At 38.8% G+C, this 24427-nt stretch overlaps 2 protein-coding genes across 6 annotated transcripts in view; both read left to right on the forward strand.

Moving 5' to 3' along the window:
* LOC307097626 (rab-like protein 2A) overlaps nt 1–24427 on the forward strand; it is a gene marked incomplete at both ends in the record, with an annotated part of 447159 nt that overhangs the window by 337093 nt on the left and 85639 nt on the right.
* On the forward strand, nt 775–22791 carry MBIP (MAP3K12 binding inhibitory protein 1). Of its 5 annotated transcripts, none has more exons than XM_079767962.1 (9): nt 775–969; nt 4204–4323; nt 6056–6280; nt 6370–6466; nt 8929–8994; nt 9225–9377; nt 13700–13797; nt 19245–19283; nt 22011–22791. In XM_079767962.1, exons 1-9 carry the CDS (start codon nt 841–843, stop codon nt 22116–22118), a joined length of 1035 nt encoding a protein of 344 aa, XP_079624088.1. In that variant the 5' UTR covers nt 775–840; the 3' UTR covers nt 22119–22791. The 5 variants fall into 5 exon arrangements, with proteins under 5 accessions (XP_079624088.1, XP_079624089.1, XP_079624091.1 ...); XM_079767963.1 differs by having other exon boundaries at nt 22014–22791; XM_079767965.1 differs by lacking the exon at nt 13700–13797.

The following is a 24427-nucleotide window of genomic DNA, read 5'->3' on the forward strand; positions in this document are numbered from 1 at the left end:
ATAAATAACACTTTTGTCAAATTTCAATTCGGATTTATATCTTCCTTTGAATTTCCAAGAATGTGCTGCAATGCAATACTTGCGTTAAATTCCTGTTCGAATTATACTGACAGTGTTTCATTTCTTTTGAACAGTTTTAGGGTGAACGTCCCTACTGCATCCTCAGGGAACAGCAACTGATCCATGTTGTAAAAAACTTGACATAATTATTTCGCATACCGTTCCCTTGATAGTAAATGAGGCATAACAGAGCATTTTGTTGTTTCTATCCCCCTTTCCCTCAAGTGAAAACTCAGTGACGTTCATTTGCGTGAATTTTAAACAACCACGTAGAGATGAGAACGTTCTATCCAATGGGGGCGATTCTACTTTCCAACCTTGAGAAATCTGTGTGGGCCCCTGCCGACCTGAGCGGCGATCTTTCCCCCAGACCACTCCACAGCGACATGTCAAAATGTCAACTTTTAACTTGGGACTAAAAATCTACCATTTAATCATAAGTTTCTTCTTATCAGCACTCACAAGCAACATCAGGGCCCGAGGGGGTCAAGAGACCTCCCCGCGCTCACCCTAAGCGGACCGCACCTGCAGCCCCCGCCGCAGCCCCGCAGCCAGCCTCCGGCAGGTGGGCCCTCACCCACTCCCAGGCCGCGGCGTGGGTGATTCTGCACCTGATTGGTGCACGTGCCTGTCAGTCACAGACAAAGCCTGGGTCTTCAAAGCCCCGCGCTCCCCAAGACGCTGTGTTTTTGCGTCATCGCCGGGCGACGAAAGCCGAAGAGAGGAGGAGGGGTGGGGTGGTGAGCGCTCTTCTGCGGTTCGGGGGGCCTGCGAGGTGTCATGGCCGCTGCCGCTGAGCACAGACGCCCGGGCGTCGGTGACAGGAGCCTGGAGCCGAGCTGCAGCCCCAGCCTCTCCCAGGAGGTGCTCCTCGAAGTCTTCCGCTCCCTGCACACCCTGGCTGGGCAAGTGAGTGATGGCCCGTGGGAGTCGGGGCTCGGGAACCGTCGGCCCCGCCTTTTGCTGCTAGCGGAGGCGGGGAGGGGCGCGGGGGCGGTGAAGTTGGGGGACCGCGGAGGCCGGCGGGGACCCGGCCGGAGTGGGTGAGGCGGGGGAGGAGCCCGCGCCCCGCCGCCCGCGGTCGCAGTGCGTGGCCGCGGGATGCAGCGCCGGGCCCGTTGCAGGCGACATTTCCTTGCAACTCTTCTCCCCGGGAGGGAGGGAGGTTCGTGAAGCCCCGGCTCCGAGAGAAACAGGCTTGAGAGCAGCAAACCTCTGAGGGTTTGCAGACTCCTCGCGCTTAGGATCCCTTTTCCTCCAGCGAACTCGTCATAGGCTAGGACGGCCTGCGATTTCTGCAAGAGCTCTCCGCCTTTTTTGTATAATTTGCTATGAGCCACTGACTTTGTCTCTTTCTTCCTTGTGTCCGTCCATTCATTGTGTGCATCAATGTCCCTTTCAAAGGGGGAGGAAAAACAAAAGGAATTAGTATGAAGTACTTCTAACAAAAAGTTGTATTAGTTATTTAGGGTGGATACTGTTTGCAACAGGACCGTTTAATAACTAGTTTAAGTTGACTGTTAAGTAGCTTTTGCAGAAACGTCATCATCAAGTTGGGTTTGAATAAAAGTACTCCTTAGGCTCTTTCAGCAAGTCACTATTTCGTTTCATGATGTCAAGTGCAAAGCAAATTTTAAATGAGAAATAACTTGAAAATAAGTTTGGCTGCTTCTAAAAAAAGGAATATCTTCTAGCTATAAAAGTTTGTTATGGGGCTGGTACTAGAGCCTGCAGGAGGCACAACAGGCGTTTGTGTTAAAGATAATGTTAACGTCCTTTATGAAGATAGGGCGTTTGTCTGATTTGTGAAGATTATTTTTTAAAGCCTTGGGTGGATGGAGAATCAATTTTTTAAAAAATTATTTCAGTATTTTAAAAGGTCTAATACGTTTATCGTGATTTACAGAGAGCATTGCTCTAAGTTAAACATTCAGTTTGGTGTAATGGAACAATTATTAATAGAATGTGCTAAAAGCTATAACTTTTAAACTCAGTTGTTTGCTATGGATTTATAAAAAACTATTTCAAATACTGGGGGACATTAATATTTCAGTCTTAAGACCCAAAACCTGTAAATGGTTTTAAAAGTTTGAGAACTTTTTCTGGCGTGGACATGGAACTTTTAAGTTTTGTGGGGGTTTTGTTTGTTTTAATGATGAGATTTTTTCAAATGACATAAATAATTTTAACATGTCTTTTGAAATATTTGGCATACTGAATTTTTAAAACTCATTTAAAATTTTAACCATCCAGGTATTCTGTAAATACAAGTAGAGATGTGATTACAATTTTCTTATGTCACTTTTCAGAAATGTTTAGAGTAAATATTTGGCAAATTTACTTGACACAGTGAAGTGTCCATCTATGCAAGTGTTAAAAAATATGATAGTATCATCAATTAAATGCTAACCATTTTGATAATACTCTATATTTTGACATGTATTGCTTAAAGATAAGAATGGAAGCCAGTGTACTATATACTTATAAAATTGCCCCTGGAGAAAATCACTATTTCTTTTTGCAACAACTTTAAAGTTGTTTTTAAATGTATGTTATAATATGTCTAAGTTCATTCTGTATGGTATCATAGTATTATTAGCACTCAAAAGGAAACAAAGTTGAATGTTAAAAAGTATTTTCTATTTCAGATTTCAAATTATAACTTTATTGATTGCCTCAGGCTAGCCCATTTTACCAAGCCGAAGAATTATTTATTTTTAACTTGGGTTTTCATGTTAATTTGACAAAGTTTTTACTGAAAATACATATTTAAATAGTTCATATTAATAGACTAATACTTTTTTTTGACAAGTTCTATAGGGTAGAAATGCATGAAATTTATATTATAATAGGGAATTTGTTGAATAAATAATTGGATGTATTGGGGTAGTTTTAAAGTTAATTTGTGACATTTTTATATGGTCTTTTAAAATTATACTTAAGTGCACTTAAAGGTTTAGATAATTTTGCTGAATTGAAATGAGAATATGATCCAAAAATTATGACTTCTGTAAGTTATTTTCTCTAGAAAAGTTGATGCTTTGCTTTGGTTAAGGATTGCTTGCTTTATCTCCAAACTATTCATAAATTTGTATGGTTGACTGTATGTAAAACTATAGTAATCGTTTATTTCCATACATAAGTGTGGTCTAACAAAGTCTTTGTAGGCATTAAGTAACACAAGATGAATGTGGTAATCTTAATGTAAAACCTTAGTTAATTAATATAAACTATGGTAGTTCACTTTTATTCATTCGAAAGACTAGGGATGGAGGCTTTCCCTCTAAAATTTTTGCTGATTTTAATATTAATTTTACATTTAGTTTCTTGGTAGCTTTCCATATAAAATTTTATTCAAATTGGTCACACTTAGCTAACTTATAAGAAATTGTCATATAATGAACCCTCATAGTTTACTAGAAAAGACTATTTAGCAGAAGATCTGGTCATTCCATCCATTCTCTGACCATTTATTTCACTATTGTAGAAAGGCATTTGTTTTTCAATTTCAAATTTCTACAGCTGAATAATAGTTTAATTTTATATGAAGTAGATAAACATGTTGCCATTTATCCCCAGACTTCTTAATATATGTGAATAATTTTTATTTAAAATTTTAAGAAATTAAAGTTGAAAACAATAAAAATGTGTTTCAGAAGACATCAGAGTAATGATATATTTCAGTTATGTACTTGTGTATATATTTCAGAGGAAATGTGTATATGAGAACTTTCATTAATGTGCCTGCCCCCTCTGGTTAATGCTTTGAGCCAGGAATAGTAGGATTCTGAATAGGGCAAGCCTATGTTGGCTTCCCATCAATAGATTTTTAGATACTGAAGTCTCAGAAAAGCCTCTTCTTTTTATCTTTCTTGGATGGTTTCACCCCCAAGATGGTCCCATTACACAGACCCAAGAATAGAATTAGAATGAAATGTCATTCCACTTTTTAATGAAAATTGCACCTTGGCCTTTTAAAAAATGATAACTAGATAGAGCATTTTAATGTATCATTAGAAACTTGATAACTTTGAGCTAAATAGGCATGTTACTCTATAGAAATCTTTTTTATGTGTGGCAATCCCATATATGTACAGTTTAATTGTGTAATTTTTGTGATGTTGCTGGTTTGCCCTTTTGAAGCTTAACCTCCGAGATGATGTGGTGAAAATTGCAATCGATTGGAACAAGCTCCAGAGCCTCTCGGCATTCCAGCCTGCTTTGCTCTTTAGTGCTCTTGAGCAACACGTTTTGTATTTACAGGTAAATTCTTGTTTAAAATGTTAACTCGATATAGGTATAATTGTAGTTAAACTATAAGCTGGAGTATTTGTCAGTTCTGTCTTCACACTGTATTAATAAAAGATTACTTCATCCATACTGGATCCAAGTCCGTCAATTTACATAGTGATAAGGACAGTTACGGGAATATAGCCCAATAGGCCAATGTGGGTATGAAGATTGAATGAATGCAATTCTATTCAATTCTAGACTTGCACTGAAAATTCAATGCAGTTGCATCTATGGTGGGTTATAATTAAGCAATAAGACACGGCAGGTGTGTGTCATGCTATGATAATGATTCCATGCCTTGGGTGAATTTGGAGGCTCATGGAGTGCTTTCAGTGGTTCAAGAAGTGGCATTATCCCAGCAGGACACATCCTGGAGTGTCTATTGCAATTAAACAGTTTCAGCATAGTTTTAAAAAAGAAAGTAATTTCTGTGGCATTAATGTCTCATCTTAGTGAGTATCCAGTCACTATTTTCTCTTTTCTTTTTCTTAATTGTTTGAAATAATTCATACTTTGTATTAGAAGTCAACATTGAATTATTTATAATAGTATTGCTATGTTATATAGTATATCAGTTCAATAACTGAACCGTATTATGATCTTGCTGGTTTCCAATTGAACATGTCTGCTATTATAATTGATGTAAGTTTGCAGTTTATCTCTAATCAAAATATAAAATATGAAGTGTTAAAAAGGTAACTAGAAGAACTGTTTGGATTGGTCAGTTTGCTGCTATTGAAATGTAAGATTTTCAGAAGAGTATTTGGTATATCAATGGAATCAAAATTGTAGGTACGAAAAATAATTGAAATATTGGCAAGTGTTGGTGTGTTTTGATTAATGGAATAGATGTTAATTTTCAGCCCTCTGTTCAATGACTTTATGGAAAATTTTGACTCTATTTTATGTTAAAAGTAATAGTTAACCCTAGTTTTAAAGGGCAGCAGCAATGAGCTATAGAATTCAGTCGAGGCCTAATTGTGGTGGGAACATGAGCAGTGTTATACAAGGGTATTCCCTTCCCCCCTCTAGTATAGAGATAGGCATCTATCTCTTTTCAGCTATGAATCTTGGTAGGTTTTTTTTCTTTGTTCATTTTCTTTGTAAAAATTTGATTTCATGACCCAAGAAGATATCTTGCTATGTCAGGAAAGGCCTGGGTGTTCACTCAGCATAACACCTATGTATTTCATGTCTGTGCTCTCTCATTCACTTTGGCCAACTGCAGTTTCAAGTGGGGAATCTCCCGTGATATAGTGATAATGCAGGGCTTTGCTGAGTGAGAGCACTGGCTCTCGTGTTAAGGAGGAAAAATACTAAGCCTAGTGTTCTGAGGAGGCATTTGAATGACATGTTAATTAAGTGGCATTGGTGCCAAAGGCTGAGGCTTTGATTTGGCACAAAATAAAAGATGAGTGACAGAGTGATTCCCTCAAAGAAAAATTTAAATTTCCTCAGGTTTTCTTTCTCTCTCTCTCTCTTTTTAAAAAAACAGATTTATAATAAATGATAATGGTCACAATAGTAGAGAACAGCAAATATGGTCAGATCTATGTATTCTGATATGCCAACTTTTTATATTTAGCTAATTGATATTAAATATTGCATTTATGTAGCAGAAACTTATATAAATATATTAAATGTATAATTAGTTAGTTTTGATCAGTTTGAACCCCAGCAGATGGCATTGTGTTCTTCTCAGCCTTTTTTAGCAAAACTTCAGCCTCTGATTAAAGAGGAGAATACAACTGTTGTTGAAGAGATAGGAAAAGCAGAAACAAGGAACAAGAATGAAGTAGATGGCAAATTTCCCATTGGAGACCTACAGGAGGAAGAAAAGCACAAAGATTGTGACTTAGGAGATGTGAAAAAGACACAGATCCATTTTGATCCAGAAGTAGTTCAAATAAAGGCTGGAAAAGCAGAAGTAAGAAGTTTTCTTTTTTGGGGGGGAGTATTATTTTTAAAATATTGTTATATTTGAATTGTTTAAACATGCATACTTATTGTTTGTAGATTGACAGACGAATATCTGCATTTATTGAAAGAAAGCAAGCTGAAATCAATGAAAACAACGTCAGGGAATTTTGCAATGTTATTGATTGTAATCAAGGTAACCACCTAGAGGAATAATTTTCATAGGAATTTAAGAACAGTTTTTACAGTTGCTCTGATCTTTCATTTGTTTTTAAAAATGAATAACATTACAAATGCAATTTATTTCAGCAGTTTATTTAGAAACTAAGGCAGCAGAATGTCCTTCTGTATAATAATAGACTATATTGCAAAATGGTTTCATTTACACAGAAGTCAAATAAATGCTAACGTAATAAAAGGCTAATGTTTACTACAGGTGAAATGTTTTAGGAAATGAAGATGAAGCGTGGGTAACAGGGTTGCTTGCTCTCACTAGTAAGAAGGAACTAAGCTATATAAATTTCATGCCTGTAAATGTGCTTATGAAATTATGATGTGAACTTACATTAAGTTGAACTTAGTAAAGTTAATAGTCCTCAAGAGGGAGCAGTTTTCTCACTATTTCTGAGCTGTTAGAAATGTTTTATATAATAATAAAACCAAGTTGTCCTTTTCTTTCATAGTGCATATATAAATTTGCTATTTTCATCAGATTCTCCTTTTCATCTCCAGTGATGCTATAATATATTTACAAGTCTGTAGATATGCTGCAGAATACAAAATACTGTAAAGCTCTGGCATAGATCACTCAGGCATCACAGTGATAATCAGACAAGTAGTCTTATAAAAATTATGGAGAAGAGTTCCTAATTGGAATGAACATTTTTCTTGTTGCCTCTAATATCGTGACTAATTATTATGAATATAGAATTGTCAGATGAACCTAGAATTGACTTTTATCACATTGGTACACTGATTCTCTTAATGAAATAATACAGTCTCAAATTGGGTCCTAAATTCAGCATTTTCTACTATTAACACAGTATGTTCACATCTCTAGGTTTGGTATATTTTCTTGTTAGTTTCTCAAAACAGGTGCAACAGTGGCAAAATCTCAGGTACTACAATTCAACTGCAAGCAACCCATAAGAAAGGGTTTGTTGAGGGAGCAAGCACATGTGTCACTAATGTTATTCCTCTCTTCTCCCTGCTAACTCTATTATTATAAACCACCAGGGGATAGAAATTGACAAGAATTGAAATGCTCAGCAGGATTCCTTGGCCCATTCAATTCCTTGCTGGCTCAAAATAGTGCTAGCAAGAATTACTGTGTAGAGTGACTAGCACTATCTTCACACCATGCTGAATTTCTGTCTGATGGGTCATTTAATCTATATATTTAGAATATAGCTCCAAAATGGATGATAGCTTCTTTTTTTAACCCTTAGCCCCATGAAATGGTAGAAAGGGAATGGAGAAGTGATGGCCCTTTAAACATATATTGAGGTGTCTCAAAATAAAAACAAAAAAGAAAGATAAACTATTTAGTACCTATATGTAAAAGGTAAGTGAATTTGGCATTTTATTCACAGAGTTTGATTTATCAGCAGAACTATTAAGAAAACTTAGACTGAAAAAATACAAATGTATTATTATTATGTGTTAGTGTGTTCTTTTTAATACTTCTCAATTTGACTTAGTTATATAAATAGTGATTATTTTTTAAAAAAATCAAATTCCATGGTGAAAAAGAATTTTCTTTCAGTATCTCTTTTACCATTCGTTTCATTATAAAATAAGGCAATTTTTTTTTCCGGGAATGTACTGCAGTGGATGGATTTACTTTATGCAATTTAAAACATTTTACAATTTTTGAAATGTTTACACATTATGCTAACATCTTTCCAGTAGTTTCCCTTGTCTTTTAATTTATTTCTTGATATCTAATTTGAAAGGAACTATACTCTTCACCTTAGAAAAAAATGAGAATAAATTTTGACAAGTTATATTTCCTAAAATTGTACTTTTTTGAAAGGGGCAGTCTGGAAAGAGGTAGATGGCTTTTGTGATAGGGGTTTTTAAAATGAACATTGGAAATCTAGGTAAAGTGGAAAAGTATGCATTAAGGTTTCAAGGTCTTTTTTGTGTGGAATTCTGAAATAAAAATGTGTTAAATGTATAATTAATCCTTTTTGTTAGGTGTTCACTGATTTAATCTGTAAGTAACATAAAAATACTGTCTCTTTAAAAAACATTTCAGTAAAAATAATGAATTCTATTTATTTTTATGTTGAAATAAAGTGGATAATGCCTCTTTGACTTAGAATTAAAATATTCTTTAGACTATATAAATTTTTTCCTTCAGGGGCTCAGATGGTTTTTAGGGATATTGGTATTCATTAAAAATATTATGCTACTGAATGTTGAGGACTTTTCTATGTATATAAATCTGAAAATGGGATAAGATTAGATATTATAAATTTTAGAGGGCAAAGATCACTAAATGTTATCCTGTATTTGGTAGTAAATTAATTACTATTACTTAAAATTATATTTCTTATGAATAATATGTTAATTAATATGAATTATTTGAAGTTTGTCAAAATCTCCTACATTTGAAGTTAAGAGTATACTTATACTCATTTACATTCTTCTTAGAAAATAGTTGTGCAAGAACTGATGCCGTTTTTACCCCTTATCCTGGATTTAAAAGTCATGTAAAAGGTAAGTATCCACTACATATCTTTATCACTGAAAGAGGCTTATGGAATAAAAATCGCTTTCCTATCTAAATTTTATTTTAAAACAACACAAAAAATCCTGCCTTTCTTCATACTTGGGTTTGTGATTAGATGGTCTTTATGAAAAAATATATTTATAAAGTACTGTCAGGGAGAAAGAATTTCTGATTTTTGAAATGGAATTGTAATAGGCTCAAAAGTTTCTTAACTTAGTTTCTAGAGTTGTGAATACATATGGACCACAGACTCGACCTGAAGGAATTCAAGGGTCAGGTCATAAACCAAGCAGCATGCTCCGAGATTGTGGTAATCAGGCTGTAGAAGAACGGCTACAAAATATTGAGGCTCATTTGCGATTGCAGGCAGGTAAGCAGAGTGCTGGGCAGTGCCCTATAACGTACCTTTGCAAGTGGCTAAAGGAATTCCAGTTCATTTAGTCACCAAATTTTCACTGAGCACCTGTCAGGTACAAGACGTTGTTCTGGACCTTGTTGGTGTGGCTCATTTGGATGAGCGTCATCCTGTTCGATTCCTGGTCAAAGCACATGCCCAGGTTTCCAGTTTGATTCCCAATTGGGGTGCATGCAGGAGGCAAGTGATCGATATTGATGGTTTTCTCTCTGTGTCCTCTCCCTTTCTCTTTATCTGAAATCAGTAAAAACATTAACACCACCAAATCATTCTTCTGGTTGGTGCAAAAATGAAAAAACAAAAACAAAACATAGTCCCTGGTTTCAAGGAATTTATATAGTTCATGTGTTTTTGCTCTTCTCCCCCTTCCACTTCTCACCAATTTGAGAGTGTTTGTAGAATGGGAACAGGCTCCAAATATATCCTGACACTCTCAGTTTATTAAAATCAGAGATGAAAACTAATGTAGTCTTTTTTCCTGCTGCCAAATTCATAACTTAACCGTGACCACTAATTCTTATCACACACTGTGCTAGGTACAAAGTATTGATAAGTGTAATTCTAGTCCTTACAGCTTGCTTTATAGCCAGGTGCAAACATTTTACACTTTAACCAAATGTCTGTGAAGTGTTTTCCCATGCCTCATCTCATTTGATCCTCACAGAAGTCCTGGAATAGGTAGATAGGAGACTCAGTAGAATCCTATTTTCTTTTCATTAGCTGGAAAACAGAGATTTAGAAAATTTAGAAACTTGACCGATGAAAAGAAGAAATGGTGGACCTTGAAAATGACTTCAGGTTTTCTCACTGCACAGAATATAGTCAAACACTGCTGCAGTTAAATATTTTACCCTTTGTTCTCCCTGCGAGATCTATAATAATGATGTGCTTCATGTTGATATTTACTGCTGTGTTGCTGACAATTACCTGAAAGAGAAGTTGGGGTACTTCACTAGCCTGGAAAAAGTTTAGCTAAATCAGAAAGCAGGTCTAATTAAGCAAGTTTATTCTATAGCTATAAAAGGCTAAGTTGACTCGCACATGCATGATATATATAAAGCTTTCGCTGGCGCCAATCGCACGCATGTGTTTCAATCTGTCGTCCATCGTGAGTTTGGTTGACACTTCTATTATAGAGAAAGGGCGAATAGCGATATTAAAATAGTTCTTCTAATTAATTTCCTTTCAATGTACACGAATCCGTGCACCGGGCTACTAGTAAATAAATAAATGCCATAGAGAAAGTGAACTAACATTTAATGAGTAATACTAAGTGCCACTCACTAAAAACATTCATATATCAACTTAATATTTAACAGAATTCTTGTGAGGTGTTGGTGCTGTTATTGTTGTTAGATAAATAAACTGAAGTTCAGCGAGTTCAAGCCCAAAATAGTAAGTGACAGCTGGAAATCAAACCTAGATTGGTTGCAAAGCCTGAGTCTTCCTCCTCATTTAGTCACCAGATTTTGTTGATTCTGTCTTCAGAATGTCTCAAATCTACCCCCTTCTATCTCCCCAGCTATTACTCTAGGAAGTCAGTATTCTTTGTCTTAGACTAGTGGAAGGATATTAACTGGTCTTTTTGCCATTAGACTTTCTCCTTGAGAACAGTTTTCTCCCATATGGCCAATTGTTTTTTCTAAAGCTCAGATCTGATCTTGCTACTCCCCAACTAAAAATTCTTTAATAGTTTTCTTTTCTTTCTTTTTTTTTTTAATATATATTTTATTGATTTTTTTTACAGAGAGGAAGGGAGAGGGATAGAGAGTTAGAAACATCAATGAGAGAGAAACACTGATCAGCTGCCTCCTTTACACCCCCTACTGGGGGTGTGCCCACAACCAAGGTACATGCCCTTGACCGGAATCGAACCTGGAGCCCTTCAGTCCGCAGGCCGATGCTCTATCCACTGAGCCAAACCTATTAGGGCTCTTTAATGGTTTTCTGTTGCCCTTGTATATATATATCAAACTTAGTACTTATTCATTCATTCCACAAATAGCTATTAAGTTCCTACTATAAGTCAGGTACTGCTCTGGGCACTTAGAATACATGTGAACAAAAGTTCTCGTGTATAAATTATATGCTATACTAGGAGAGAAGGGCTATGGATAAAAGCAGCTGGACAAGAGAAGGGAAAGGAAATTCAGATGGTGGGGGTAGTAATTTTAAATAGCATGAACTACGTTTATAGTTTCAGCTACATTTCTGGGCTTCCCATGCTTTCCAGTCATTTTGCTGTGCTAGGGCCATGGTCGGCAAACTGCGGCTCGCGAGCCACATGCAGCTCTTTGGCCCCTTGAGTGTGGCTCTTCCACAAAATACCACGGCCTGGGCGAGTCTATTTTGAAGAAGTGGCGTTAGAAGAAGTTTAAGTTTAAAAAATTTGTCTCTCAAGAGAAATTTCAGTCGTTGTTCTGTTGATATTTGGCTCTGTTGACTAATGAGTTTGCCGACCACTGGGCTAGGGCTTTTACCCAGGCTTTTTCTTCTGCCCCTGCTTTTCCCTCCTGATCCCACTCTGGTGTGGATTACCCTTTATTGCAGCGGTCGCCAACCTTTTGGACCTCACGGACCACCAGTGGTCCGCGGACCACCAGTTGGCGACCGCTGCTTTATTGTATAGTCCAGTGGTCAGCAAACCGCGGCTCGCGAGCCACATGCGGCTCTTTGGCCCCTTGAGTTTGGCTCGGCGTTAGAACCACTTCTTCAAAATAGACTCGCCCAGGCCGAAAACCGACTTCTGCGCATGGGCTACGAAGTTTCAATTGCACATTTTGTGGAAAAGCCACACTCAAGGGGCCAAAGAGCCACATGTGGCTCACGAGCCGCAGTTTGCCGACCACTGGTATAGTCTCATAGCACCTGGTACTCCCTGTCTCCTCTGCTAGATAGTAAGGTCCCTGAGAGCAAACTGTTAATTAAGTTCATTGTTTACCTAGTGCAGTGTCTGACACAAAGCAAGCATTCAGGTGTTTGTTGAAGGAACGATTGTTCATTTTACCTTTTCAGATATGTGCATTGTACAGTAGGGACACAAAGTTAGTGTTCAGCTCTCTCAGGGGAGGTCAAGGGATGGTATCCCTGGTAAAGGGACATTTGAACCCTTGAAGGGTTAGTAGGAATTTCTCAGCACTCAGGAGCAAAGGATTCCAAAAAGGAACAGCACCTGCAAAAAACGCTGAGGCACAAAATATGGTTCAGGGACTTTCTGAGTTCAGTCTAGCTGGAGTAGTTCCTGATGGAGTTAAGAGAGAAAGAGTGAATCTTCCAGGGTCAAAGAAGGCCTTAGGAATAAGGTCACTTGAGCCAAGACCTGAAGGTGGCGAGAGCAGGCTTTGTGAATATGGTGGTAGAGGGAACAACAGGTGCTGAAACAGAGAGAGTACTTGGCCTAGTTGAGTAACCAAAAAAAAAGAATCAAGTGACTGGAATGATATGCGTTTGGCGAGAATGTCCAAACTGGGTAGGACCTGTAGACTATTATAAAGGCTTTGGCTTTTTATCTGAGTAAGATGTGAAGGTATGGAAGGTTTTGAGCAGAGAAGTGACACTATCTGACTTACATTTTTAAAGGATTACTGGCTGTGAAGGAAGGGTCTGTGAGAATAGACTGTGTTGAGAATCGACTGTATGGGAGCAAGGCAGAAACTAGTAGATCAGTTTGGATGTGGTAATGATGCAGGGAGAGATCGTGGCCGTCTGGACCAGAATGGTTGCAGTGGAGGTGGTGAGAAATGAAAGGATTTGGGATAAAATCATAGCCTTGAAATTTGAGTAACATTACTTTACCATCCCCCACCCTAGAAAATTCATTAGTAAAGAAATATTATAAAGTTCCTCTTTAGTTCAGTTCTAGGTTAAAGGAGAAAATATGGCATATAGAGAAAAATATAAATGGAAGAAAGTGATATGGAATATTGCAACCACTAAATTGAATTGTCAGTTATAACTATGCATTTCAGAAATACAAATTGTTCTATACAGGAACTATTCAATATCTTGTAAAATGAATTTAACATAAAACAAAACTCCTAGTAATATAAAAAGCATAAATGGGGCTTGGGGAGAGGTATAGTATGATAATATATCCCATAGTGTATAATAGGAAAATGTGAGCTAAGAATTTCATTCTAATGTACTCTTGTTCATTTATTTTCTTAAGTTTAAATATTTCCCATTCCTGTGCATAAATATCTGCATGGTATTTTAAGAATAAAAATTGTAAGAAGAATTGTTCAATAGTATCTCAGAATGTCTTTAAATGTATTTAGGTGGTCCTGTGCCAAGAGACATTTATCAGAGAATTAAAAAACTTGAGGATAAAATCCTTGAATTGGAAGGCATCTCTCCTGAGTATTTTCAATCTGTAGTAAGTATAAGTATCTTTTAAAAATAACTAAGTGTTATTTTATTCTAGGATTCTTCATTATATAACAGTTTACTCATTGATCTCCTATTTATGAGATATTTAATAATTCAGAGATGAATAGAACATAGTTCTATGTAAGAGATTACCTACATCTTTAAAAATTATTCCAATTAGTGTACTATAGGCTCATAATTTTTTAAAGGGGTGCTTTTGTTGTACATTACCCAGTTTCTCAGATTTAAGCCATTTTCATGGTGTGATAAGTGAGCCTGGATAATAGTCCATCCTGAATTTGCTGTCTTGTAAAACAAAGGCTTCTTCTGGGACCTGGCTCTGTCAGTTATCCCCTCTGTCCCTTCAATCCTCACTCTTTACAGACTCCTTCCCTCAGCTCACACGTGTTTACCTTTCTCCCCCACACTAAGCAAACAGGCACCTCCATCGGCCACCCTGCCTCTTTCTTTACATTAGCACTGGACTTTTTGAAAGACTAGTCTATATCGTCTAATTCTTCAACTCTAGCATTTATTCACTCATTCATTCTTATCTCTTTTCCAAGGAAAATATGAAATAATGATGTGTTGATAAATGTCTTATTTGTCACATCATGTTTCAGACAAATGATCCTGAGCTCATTGTATTTCCCTCCATCTTCAGGGGTGATTATCCATAACACCTGCCATTTTTGAGGGCTGGATGTTTTGTGTATGGTTTTTTAAAGTCGCGGCGTATTAGATAAAACCAAAATGTAAAAGTGAACAAAATTGCTAAGGTTACTAAATTTTTAGTAATATTTTTCTAAAACTTTCTGAAAAATTATATAAAATAACTCATATTATCATAGAGCATAAGTCACTGGTGAAATTATATTAAAATTGTTTTAGATATAGCATCAAACTTTCCAAAGTCTTAAATTGGGTATTAGAGTGAGGAACAGAAAAGAAATTTTTCCAGATGAAGAATAAGACAATATTAGGTGTGAAGTGAGATCCTGTGCTACGGACATGAGAATGAGAATAGGAAAGATGACACAGGAGACAGTATAAAAGAGAAGTTGACAAATATTGATAATTAATATGTGGAGAGACAGAGCAAGAGTGAGTCCAGTTTCTGGTTGGGAAAATGATACTACCATTGATAGAAATAAGAAAATCTGAAGGGGAGCATATTTTTTGGGGAAATGTGAATTTAAAGTCATAACAGGTTATACAGCTAGAAATATCAGGTAAGCCTTCCAAGATGTAGGACTTAGACTTGCCACAACTGGAAAAGCCTGTGTGGAGGAGGTAGTTAAAACACAGAATGGGTAAGAACACTGAGACTGTCAGAGGCCTGAGGTCTGAAACTTGGTGACTACCTAACTTCAGAGCAGGAAGCATTATAAAAGTAATGTGATTAAAACTAGTGCTTTTAAAGAAGATCCCCCAATCTATTAAATAATACGTATTTGATTAGAAGGATCACTTCTGGATTATTATTGGAAACTAGAGGCCCGATGCATGAAATTCGTACTAGAGTAGGCCTTCCTTTTCCCGGCTCCTGGCACCGGCTTCCCTCTGGCACCTGGGACCTGGGCTTCCCTCGGCCGCCAGCAGGCACCCGGGACCCGGGCTTCCCTCATAGCCCCAGCTTCATCCGGAAGGCCGTCTGGTCTAATTAGCATATTACACTTTTATTATTATAGATGACATATCCAAATTAATAGTGAGCTACAAGGAAGCACAAAACATTGAAAGGATTAAACATTCAGTTTGACTTTTTCCCCAAGGCCTATGTATGTATCTGGCATAGGCCCCAAGCCCAAAGGGAAAAAAAGATTTTATACTCACCCTTCCTTACCAGAATGAATATGCCATCTCTAGGAGCCCCACTCCTCTCGGAATAGAACCAGCTCTAGAATAGTCCTCGCACATGAGAGTTGAACACACCCTACAGAGAGCATAGCACGTAATTTGCCACTCTTACCATCCTCATGCTGGGAGTACACACATGGCGATGCATAATTGTACATGTCCCTCAAAAATGTACAGAAAGACTACAAAGGCAGCTCAGTCTTCTAGCTTCTAAAGTTAGAAAGTATGGGAAAGTTGAGCTCATTAAATTTCTTAAGGATTAAACTTTTTTAGAAATTGAAGTTCTAAACTCTGAAAAGATTTTAATTGAAATGTGTTTAATCCAGATTCACATGTAATGAATTCTAAACGCAGGGAAGCCTCTCACTATTGAACAGAGATTTGTTATCATGGTAACATTGATGCATAGCACATGAAATGGGAAACATTACCAGGAAAAAAAGATATAAATTGCATTGGGTTTATAAAACAAAACTAGACCATGTAAAGTTCTGTTCATTTATGAAACAGACATAAAACTCTTTTAAAAAGTTAACATATATATGCAGGAATTACCACAAAGATTAATATTTGTTGCCCCTTTAATGCAGTCATTCTAAAGATCTTTACCCTTCACATCCAACATAGAAAGATATGAATGTGGTTATGTTTTTAAAAATTTAAGGGCATCGCTTAACAGACCATTTAAAGGATACAATGCTTGTGATTATTTCCCAAGTATTGCTTACTGATTTTAAATTATGAACCCTGGAAACAGTAAGTATAACATGCTTCACAAGTATATTTCTGTGACACTTTGTTCATTTGATAGCACTTATCACTTAAAATTACATGTTTACACATCTGTTTTTCACACTGTGTTTTGAATCTCTGGAGGACGGGAATTGTCTTGTTCATCTTTAACACACAATGTAGTATGCATTGAATAAATGTGTGAATGAATGGATAGGCCTTGGCTGATAGTTAATTATTGAACTTTTGAAGGTGTGTAAACTTTGTTCCACAGCACTGACCAGGCGGAATCTTAATTCCATTTTGTAATGGGAACTTCCGGTTCTCAGGGAAGTGTCTCAGGGAAGTGTTGGGATAGGGGAGTGCTAAAGGCCAAGTCAACTTCTTGCACACAGGCCATGCACGGTGGGCCTGAAGCGTGAAGTGAACAACTGGGTCCAGCTGGAAAATTAAATTGCAAACATTTTGGAGGGCTTTGAAGGTCACAGTAACTGGTTTGCAATTCCAGTGTCACTGAGGAAAACAAACACCTGTAATTTAGGTTCCTATCTGGTGGCATTATGAAGTGTGAGTTAGAGAAAGACTGGAGTCAAGGAAAGTAGTTTAGGAAACATCATTGTCCACAGAGGGAGAAATGAAGGTCTGAATTAGGGCAGTGGGAGTAGAAGGGAAGAAACACTTAAGACACTGCCCTGTAAAATCAGTAGTCCTTAACAACTGATTACAAGTAAGGAAGGGTCAGAGAGGAGACTGACTTACCACTGAGTTTCCTTAGAGCCTGGGTTCCCCGACCTGTGTGTGTGTAAGTGTAAGTGTAATCACCTCTTCATCAGGACATGGGCATTGTAAATGTAGTTATAAATTACCTGGTAAGGTAAAATAATAGGAGGAAAGTGACATTTTAAAAAACTATGTCTGTCTAGCTCAGTGATGGCGAACCTATGACACGCGTGTCCGCACTGACACGCGTAGCCATTTCTGATGACACGTGGCCACTGAGGCGGCCGCATGCCGAGGATGAAACATTTGCTGCTCCTGAGGATGAAACATTTGCGAAATAATGTTTTTTCCTCAAAGTGACACACACTACCCGAGTTATGCTCAGTTTTTTGGCGAAGTTTGACACACCAAGCTCAAAAGGTTGCCCATCACTGGTCTAGCTGTTTATTTAGTATGCTCTCAAATACTTCTCTCAGGTACCAAAACTTGTTAAAAATTTCCACCTTGTGCCTAAAAACAATACATTTTAAAGCTAGTCCAGTGTATTCACAGTGTATGTGTTTCTAAGTGTTCTACTTGTCAAAATATTCTGCTCAGATCTAAGATAAGTCCCCAAAGACTACATTTTACTGTTTTTAAGTGATTGAACCACTGATGTCCTCATTTTCCTCATTCTGATACTTTTCACTTCAGTTTCATGATAATAATCTGATTGCTCAATGACATGGAAATTAGCAATACTTTATAGATTAAGCTCTTCGGAAAACAAGGGGGGGAGTATATTTTCATCTGACGGGTAAAAAGCCACCTCGTGGGAGGGTAAGAGACTGAGCAATGATCAGGTTAAACATTAAGCCCTTGCCCATAGGCCCCACAGAGATATTCAGCTCAGTTTGGCAAAGGAAGGAGCATGTTTATAGAAGCAGTTTTCCCCATATTTAATAATTCTAACACTTGAATGGTTTCCCACTTATAACTACTGCTAAGAGGCACACCTCAGTGTTCTTTGAAACAGCTTTTGACACAAAGGAAAATGTGACTTTTCACCTTCCCTCTGATCTCAGTGGTCAGAAATGTTCATGAGTAAAATTTATCTCCTACATTGACAGTTTCTTTTTCAAATGTACTAATTAATATACTAATTTACCTTTTGAAAGCTGTAGTATTAGGTAAATCATGATTGTCAAAGAATTGGGCTCGCCCTGGCCAGTATGGCTTAGTGGATGCAGACTGAAGGGTCCCAGGTTCAATTCCAGTCAAGGGCTCATGCCTGGCTTGCAGACTCAATCCCCAGTGTGGAGTGTGCAGGAGGCAGCCAATCAATGATTCTTTCTCATCATTGATGTTTCTCTCTCTCTCTCTCCCTTTCCCTTCCTCTCTGAAATCAATAAAAATATATTAAAAAAAAAAAAAAAGAATTGGGCTCATCCCCTGTGAGCTCTGCTTAGCGATGGCTTTTTCCTCAGGCAGATGGCAAGATAACTACAGCACTTTCTCCTGTCCAGGTGCAGTGGTATCCAGAAGTGAAGTTTTTTTCAGAAGTTCTCCCCCTAATCCCCAGCAGACCACTCCTTTCTCATTGGCCAGAATTGGGCCCATGCCCATGCCCGTCACGGACAAGACCAGTGGGGTGGGATCTGCATTCCCCAGAGTCACACAGAGGAGTAGTGGATAGGTGCTCACACAACCAGTGTCCCCTTGTAGGCAGTGTATATGTGTGTGTCTCACCCTTGGCCTGGTATTCCACATTCTCTTGTCCTGTCTATTGCTGCTGCCTTTGATCAGTATCCTGGGGTAGAAAGGTTATAATAAAGGAAACTAAGAAAATCCTTAGAGCACCTCTTTCTACAAACACTCAGCCTCATTAGAAGCTGGGAATTAATGGGAAAGTATGTATAGCCAGGGACAAGCTTGTTGCTGTGATGTTACTACTGTATACTTTCAATATCTTTGGAATGTAACTTCCAAAACACAAGAAAGTGTATGTTGGTTGCAGATAGTGCTTGGTGAGTTGTAGGCTTTGTTTCTGCCAGTACTCTGTAATGGAAAATTGTTTGTTTCTTCAGTTATCTATAAAGGGAAATGTTTAGATTTTATAAGTATTGGTTATTTAATTGGTGTTTTTTTTTACCTTTAATCTAGAACTTTTCTGGCAAAAGAAGAAAAGTTCAACCACCTCAGGTAAGTTATTTCATTTTCATTTTAGCTTCTTAAATAGTTTGATTAGTTTTATACCTTAAAAGTTTCTACTATGGTTGCTTTTTAGGTCATACCTTGCAACTTAGAACTAAAAAAGGGCAGCATAAATTAATGTATTTGAATTAGAGAAGTAATTTAATTTCAAGGGCGTAGGATAAGTCAGATGGGCCTAATAAACATAAAAGTCTGTATTCAGCTGTTAATAGTAGAAGGATATATCAGTTACAAAATGCTGAAAAATAGTAAATGCTTAAGTACTGTGATTTAAATCTCACCTCTCCCCCTTTTGAAGATGCCAATCATTAGCAGCATCTAAATCAAAGAAGAATGTTTTCCAGAGGCTGACTTCAGCCCAGCCCTGTCCACAGTACTTATATATGAACTAGAGGCCAGGTGCACAAAATTCGTTCGTGCTTGGGGGGGGCGGGGTGTCGCTCAGCTCAGCCTGCACCCTCGCAATCCAGGACCCCTTGGGTAGGGTCCCTAGGCCTGGCTGGCAATCACAGCCTATTGGGGCTTTCCTTCCCCCCACGGCTGGCAGCTGTCATCTCCCCGCCGTTGCCACTGCTTGCCATCTGTGCGACGCTGACCCTCCCTCTGCGGGAAACAGGCGTGGGGTGTGATCGCTTGGCTGGCCTGGGCCTCCATCTGCGGGGCGATTGCTGGCGGGCCCCACACACCCGCCACAGTATCGCTGGCTGGTGCCTGGGCCTTCCTCTTTGGGGCGATAGATCGAAGAGTCCCCCACCCCCCGCCATCGATCGCCCTGCAGAGGGTGGCCTGGCCCTCCCTCTGCGGGGTGATCATGGAGCGATGGCGGGGCCCCCCAACCAATCTCATCGCACCCACCTTGGCTGGCCTGGCGCCAGTGCATGTCATAGCGTGGTCATCTGGAAGGTCGTCCAGACAGTCATTCTGCTGTTCTTTGGTCGTTCGGTCAATTTGCATATTATGCTTTTATTATTATAGATTATTATAGACTAGAGGTCCGGTGCATGAAATTTGTGCCCGGGGCGGGGTGATGTCCCTCAGCCCAGCCTGCACCCTCTCCAATCTGGGACCCCTCGAGGGATGTCCGACTGCCCGTTTAGACGGGCAGTCAGACATCGCTCTCACAATCCAGGACTGCTGGCTCCCAACTGCTCACCTGCCTGCCTTCCTGATTGCCCCTAACTGCTTCTGCCTGCCAGCCTGATCACCCCCTAACCACTCCTCTGCCAGCCTGATTGATGCCTAACTGCTCCCCTGCCAGCCTGTTTGCCCCTAACTGCCCTCCCCTTCAGGCCTGGTCACCCATAACTGCCGTCCCCTGCAGGCTTGGTCCCCCCCAACTGCCCTCCCCTTCAGGCCTGGTCACCCCCAACTGCCCTCCCCTGCTGGCCATCTTGTGGTGGCCATCTTGTGTCCACATGGGGGAAGCCATCTTGTGTGTTGGAGTGATGGTCAATCTGCATATTACTCTTTTATTAGATAGGATAGAGGCCTGGTGCATGGGTGGGGGCCAGCTGGTTTGCCCTGAAGGGTGTCCCAGATCAGGGTGGAGGTCCCCTTGGGGTGTGGGGCGGCCTGGGCGAGGGGCCTGTGGTGGTTTGCAGGCCGGCCACACCCCCTGGCGACCCAAGCGGAGGCCCTGGTATCTGGGGTTTATTTACCTTCTACAATTGAAACTTTGTAGCCTGGAGTGGAGCCAAGCCTTCTGCTCGCTCCGTGGATGCAGTCATTTCTGTTGGGACTTATGTATCTAATATAATTGAAACTTTGTAGCCTTAAGCGGAGGCCTAGGCCAGCCAGGGCTGCAGAAACTTTGCTTCCTCCATTGCCGGGCCCAACCCTTGCCTCCCGCTCTTTCCAGCTCAGTGGCTGCTGCCATTTCTGTTTGGATTTGTTTACCTTCTATAATTGAAACTTTGTAGCCTTGAGTGGAGGCCTAGGCCAGCAAGGGCAGGCGGAAAGCTTGTCTTCCTCTGTTGCCAGGGAAACCCAAGCCTCCCTCCTGCTCTCTGTGGCTGCAGCCATCTTGGTTGGGTTTATTTGCATATTTGCTCCTGATTTGCTGGTGGGCGTGGCTTATGGGTGTAGCAAAGGCACGGTCAATTTGTGTATTACTCTTTTATTAGGTAGGCTAGTTTAATCATAATTTGTAAGGTTTTGCTACCCTTCAATAGTGGTGATGTAAATTTAAAGTTGGGGAAAACTCTAAAAATTTGTTAGGTTGTTTTATTTTTCAAGAGTAGCATGTTACTTATTTTTTTTATTGTACAATTTTGAGTAATTTTTGAGAGCATCCATTTTTTCCAGGAGAGGTAGTTGATTGCAGTTGATCCATAAAAAAGAGAGTTTCTAGGTATTTTAAGCACTTAAGCTAATCCTAAACCTTAATTTTTTTCCCTACTGATTATTAATATAATCAGTAGTTTTAAAAAAGTTTTTATAATCCTTTCAAAGTATAAAAGGTCCAGGAGAGCTTTCATTAGGAAAGAGAAAGAAAAAAAAAGAGAAAGAAAGAATTTTAAGCCTTGTTATTATATACCTTAAAATTTATGATAGAGTCAACATATATGGTTCAATTTTAAAATTATTCTTATAAGAGAAAAAGAGACATTTATCATGCTTTTGGATATTTTAAATATTTATAGTTCATTTATCACTTTATCTGCATTGAGATACTTCAGAGTCTTATTCAGCAATTTGTGTTCTTATTGTTTACAGCAGAACTATTCACTGGCTGAGCTTGATGAGAAAATTAGTGCTCTCAAACAAGCCCTGCTTCGAAAATCAAGAGAAGCAGACTCCATGGCAACTCACCACCTCCCATGAAAAACTCATCTCATCTTTGTCATTTTACTTTTTTATATACTTGTGTATTACTTACACTGCAATTAATTAAATGGATACATATTTATCAATGTAGACATCCCTGTGAAGTCTAGGTTTATTTTCACATGAGTCCAGCTTGCAGCAAGTAATCTTCCAATATCCCAATGAATTATGAAATAGTTAATGCATTGAACATAGCATTGTCAGAATTTATTCCCTTCTGTTTTAAAGGAGGTATTTTGGAAATTAAGAAACCTAATTTGAAAATACATCTTTGTGTGTGTGTGTGTGTGTGTGTATGTCACACAGAAAGATTTGTTTTGAATAGTGATATTTAAAAGCCATATTTATATTTGTAACACTGATGTTAACCAGTTTATTAGTTTAAATCAGTACTTTGTACATAATAGGCATTCAACAAAAATTAATTGACCAAAATGAATTTTAAATGAATGCATACTTTTTTTTTCTAATGTAAATTTTAATGTAAATAAACAGTAGATTCCACCTTTATTCCCTTATTGATTGATTGTTATGACCTTGAGTAAGTTATTTATCTCTCTTTGTGCCTTAATTTCCTTACCTGTAAAATGGGAGTGGTAATAATAGAGCCTGTTTGTCATGAAGAATAGGTGAAATCATGCGTGTACAACTTTTGAAAGTGGCCCAAGGAAAGTACTCAATAAATGTTAGCTGTTATTGTTTAAAAACTACTTAAAACCAAGTCTGTCTTTGGTACGTTGTAAAATATTACAAATTATAGTCCTTCTTCCTTGAGAGCCTCCCTTTTTTTACAGTACCCCGGTTAATGTTAGGTGGTACATATATTTCCATAGTTGCAAAGTAAACACTTAAAAGATGCAGCTACAATCAAGGAGCAGATGTTTAAATCAAGAATTGTTTGGTTGTAAGAATCAGAAGTCTACCTAAAGTAGTTTGTAAAAGAGGAGTTGTTAAAAAATACACACAGAAATCTGGAACTTAATTGCAGAAGTACAGGTGAGTGTTGTGTCTGGAAAGTCATTAGCAGTTTATCTCTGTGTCTCTAGCTGCCTCTGGCTCTGTTTCTTTCTTTGTCTAGTTCTGTCTCTGTCCTCTACCCTCCTTGTTTTCTGCTCTCTGTCTCCCTCTTCCTCATTCTTTTTCTCTTACACAATAATCATCTATGCATCTGCTTTATTCTCTATGAACTGGTTTCTCTGAAGGCCTCTTCCTTCCTGCTTCCCCACTCAGGTGGCATGTTAGTCCTGTCTCCATAGCCTTGGCTTGCTCATGCCTTGCCCCTGCCATGGTGCAGACTCTGAACCCAGTACTGTAGAATCTCGCAACTGACCTCTGCTGATTACCTGTCTTTGAATCTCTTCGGGCTCTCAGTCAGTTGTGGACAGGATGGTGAGGCAGGAACCTCTAAGACTGCAGTGTGCACACCATATTGCACAACCATTGTGGAAGCCTTGAAAATGGAGTCACCTCGTAAAAATGAGGTTTCGGCATCATTCTCAAGAAGTGAATGTGCTCTAGGTCAATACCACTGACTCTTACCACTATACTTATTCTCTGTAGAGGAAACTCATTCTACAAGATAGTTTTGCTTAAAGTGCTCCAGTATTACAGGTACAGCTACAAATGCCTGCCCCTCAGTCTCCATCTGGTCCTTGTAATCACCATCCTGCCAGAATGACCCCCTCTGCGTTTTCTGGCACACTTGATTACCATCACATCACCAATGAAGTAGGGAAACCATCAATAAAAACAGTCACTTAGAAAAACAGGCTGACTTAGAGGTGGGCAAGAAACCTAGAAACCAGGATGATATACAGGTCACTAGTCTGCCCCCACATGAATGCCATGAGTCTGTTTCTTGACTCCCTTGGCAGTAGACAAGTTCCTAAGTCCTGTCTGACAGTCCTAGGATCTGGCCATCAGAAGGATTTTCCTTGTTGCTATTGTCCTGCAGGCCTGCTCCTCTAAAGGACATTAGAGTCCTCTTTTCTACACTTCAGTGAATTTTGTCTGGTGCCAGCATCCTTTCCCCACTTGAGTCAGAGCCGCCAGAAGATTTGGTACAGGTGCCTGTTCAAGAGTAAGGTTCTGGTGATAGCTACTTCAGTTAGTGGCTTTCAATCATTGTCTTTCTTGAGTGCATCATTGACTGAAAGGCATATCAGGAATTTCTGTGGGAGTAAGCTTACTCACCAGGCTACCTAATGACCACCCCTTCAGGATTTTTGTTCCTCGGCTCTTCTTAGACCCATTGTTCTTAATGGTCCTGTCCTCAAGAGAATAAAGGAGAAAAAGTGACTGGAAAG

This window comes from Cnephaeus nilssonii (genome assembly GCF_951640355.1).
Source record: "Cnephaeus nilssonii genome assembly, chromosome: 4".
In the NCBI taxonomy this organism is placed as follows: domain Eukaryota; kingdom Metazoa; phylum Chordata; class Mammalia; order Chiroptera; family Vespertilionidae; genus Cnephaeus; species Cnephaeus nilssonii.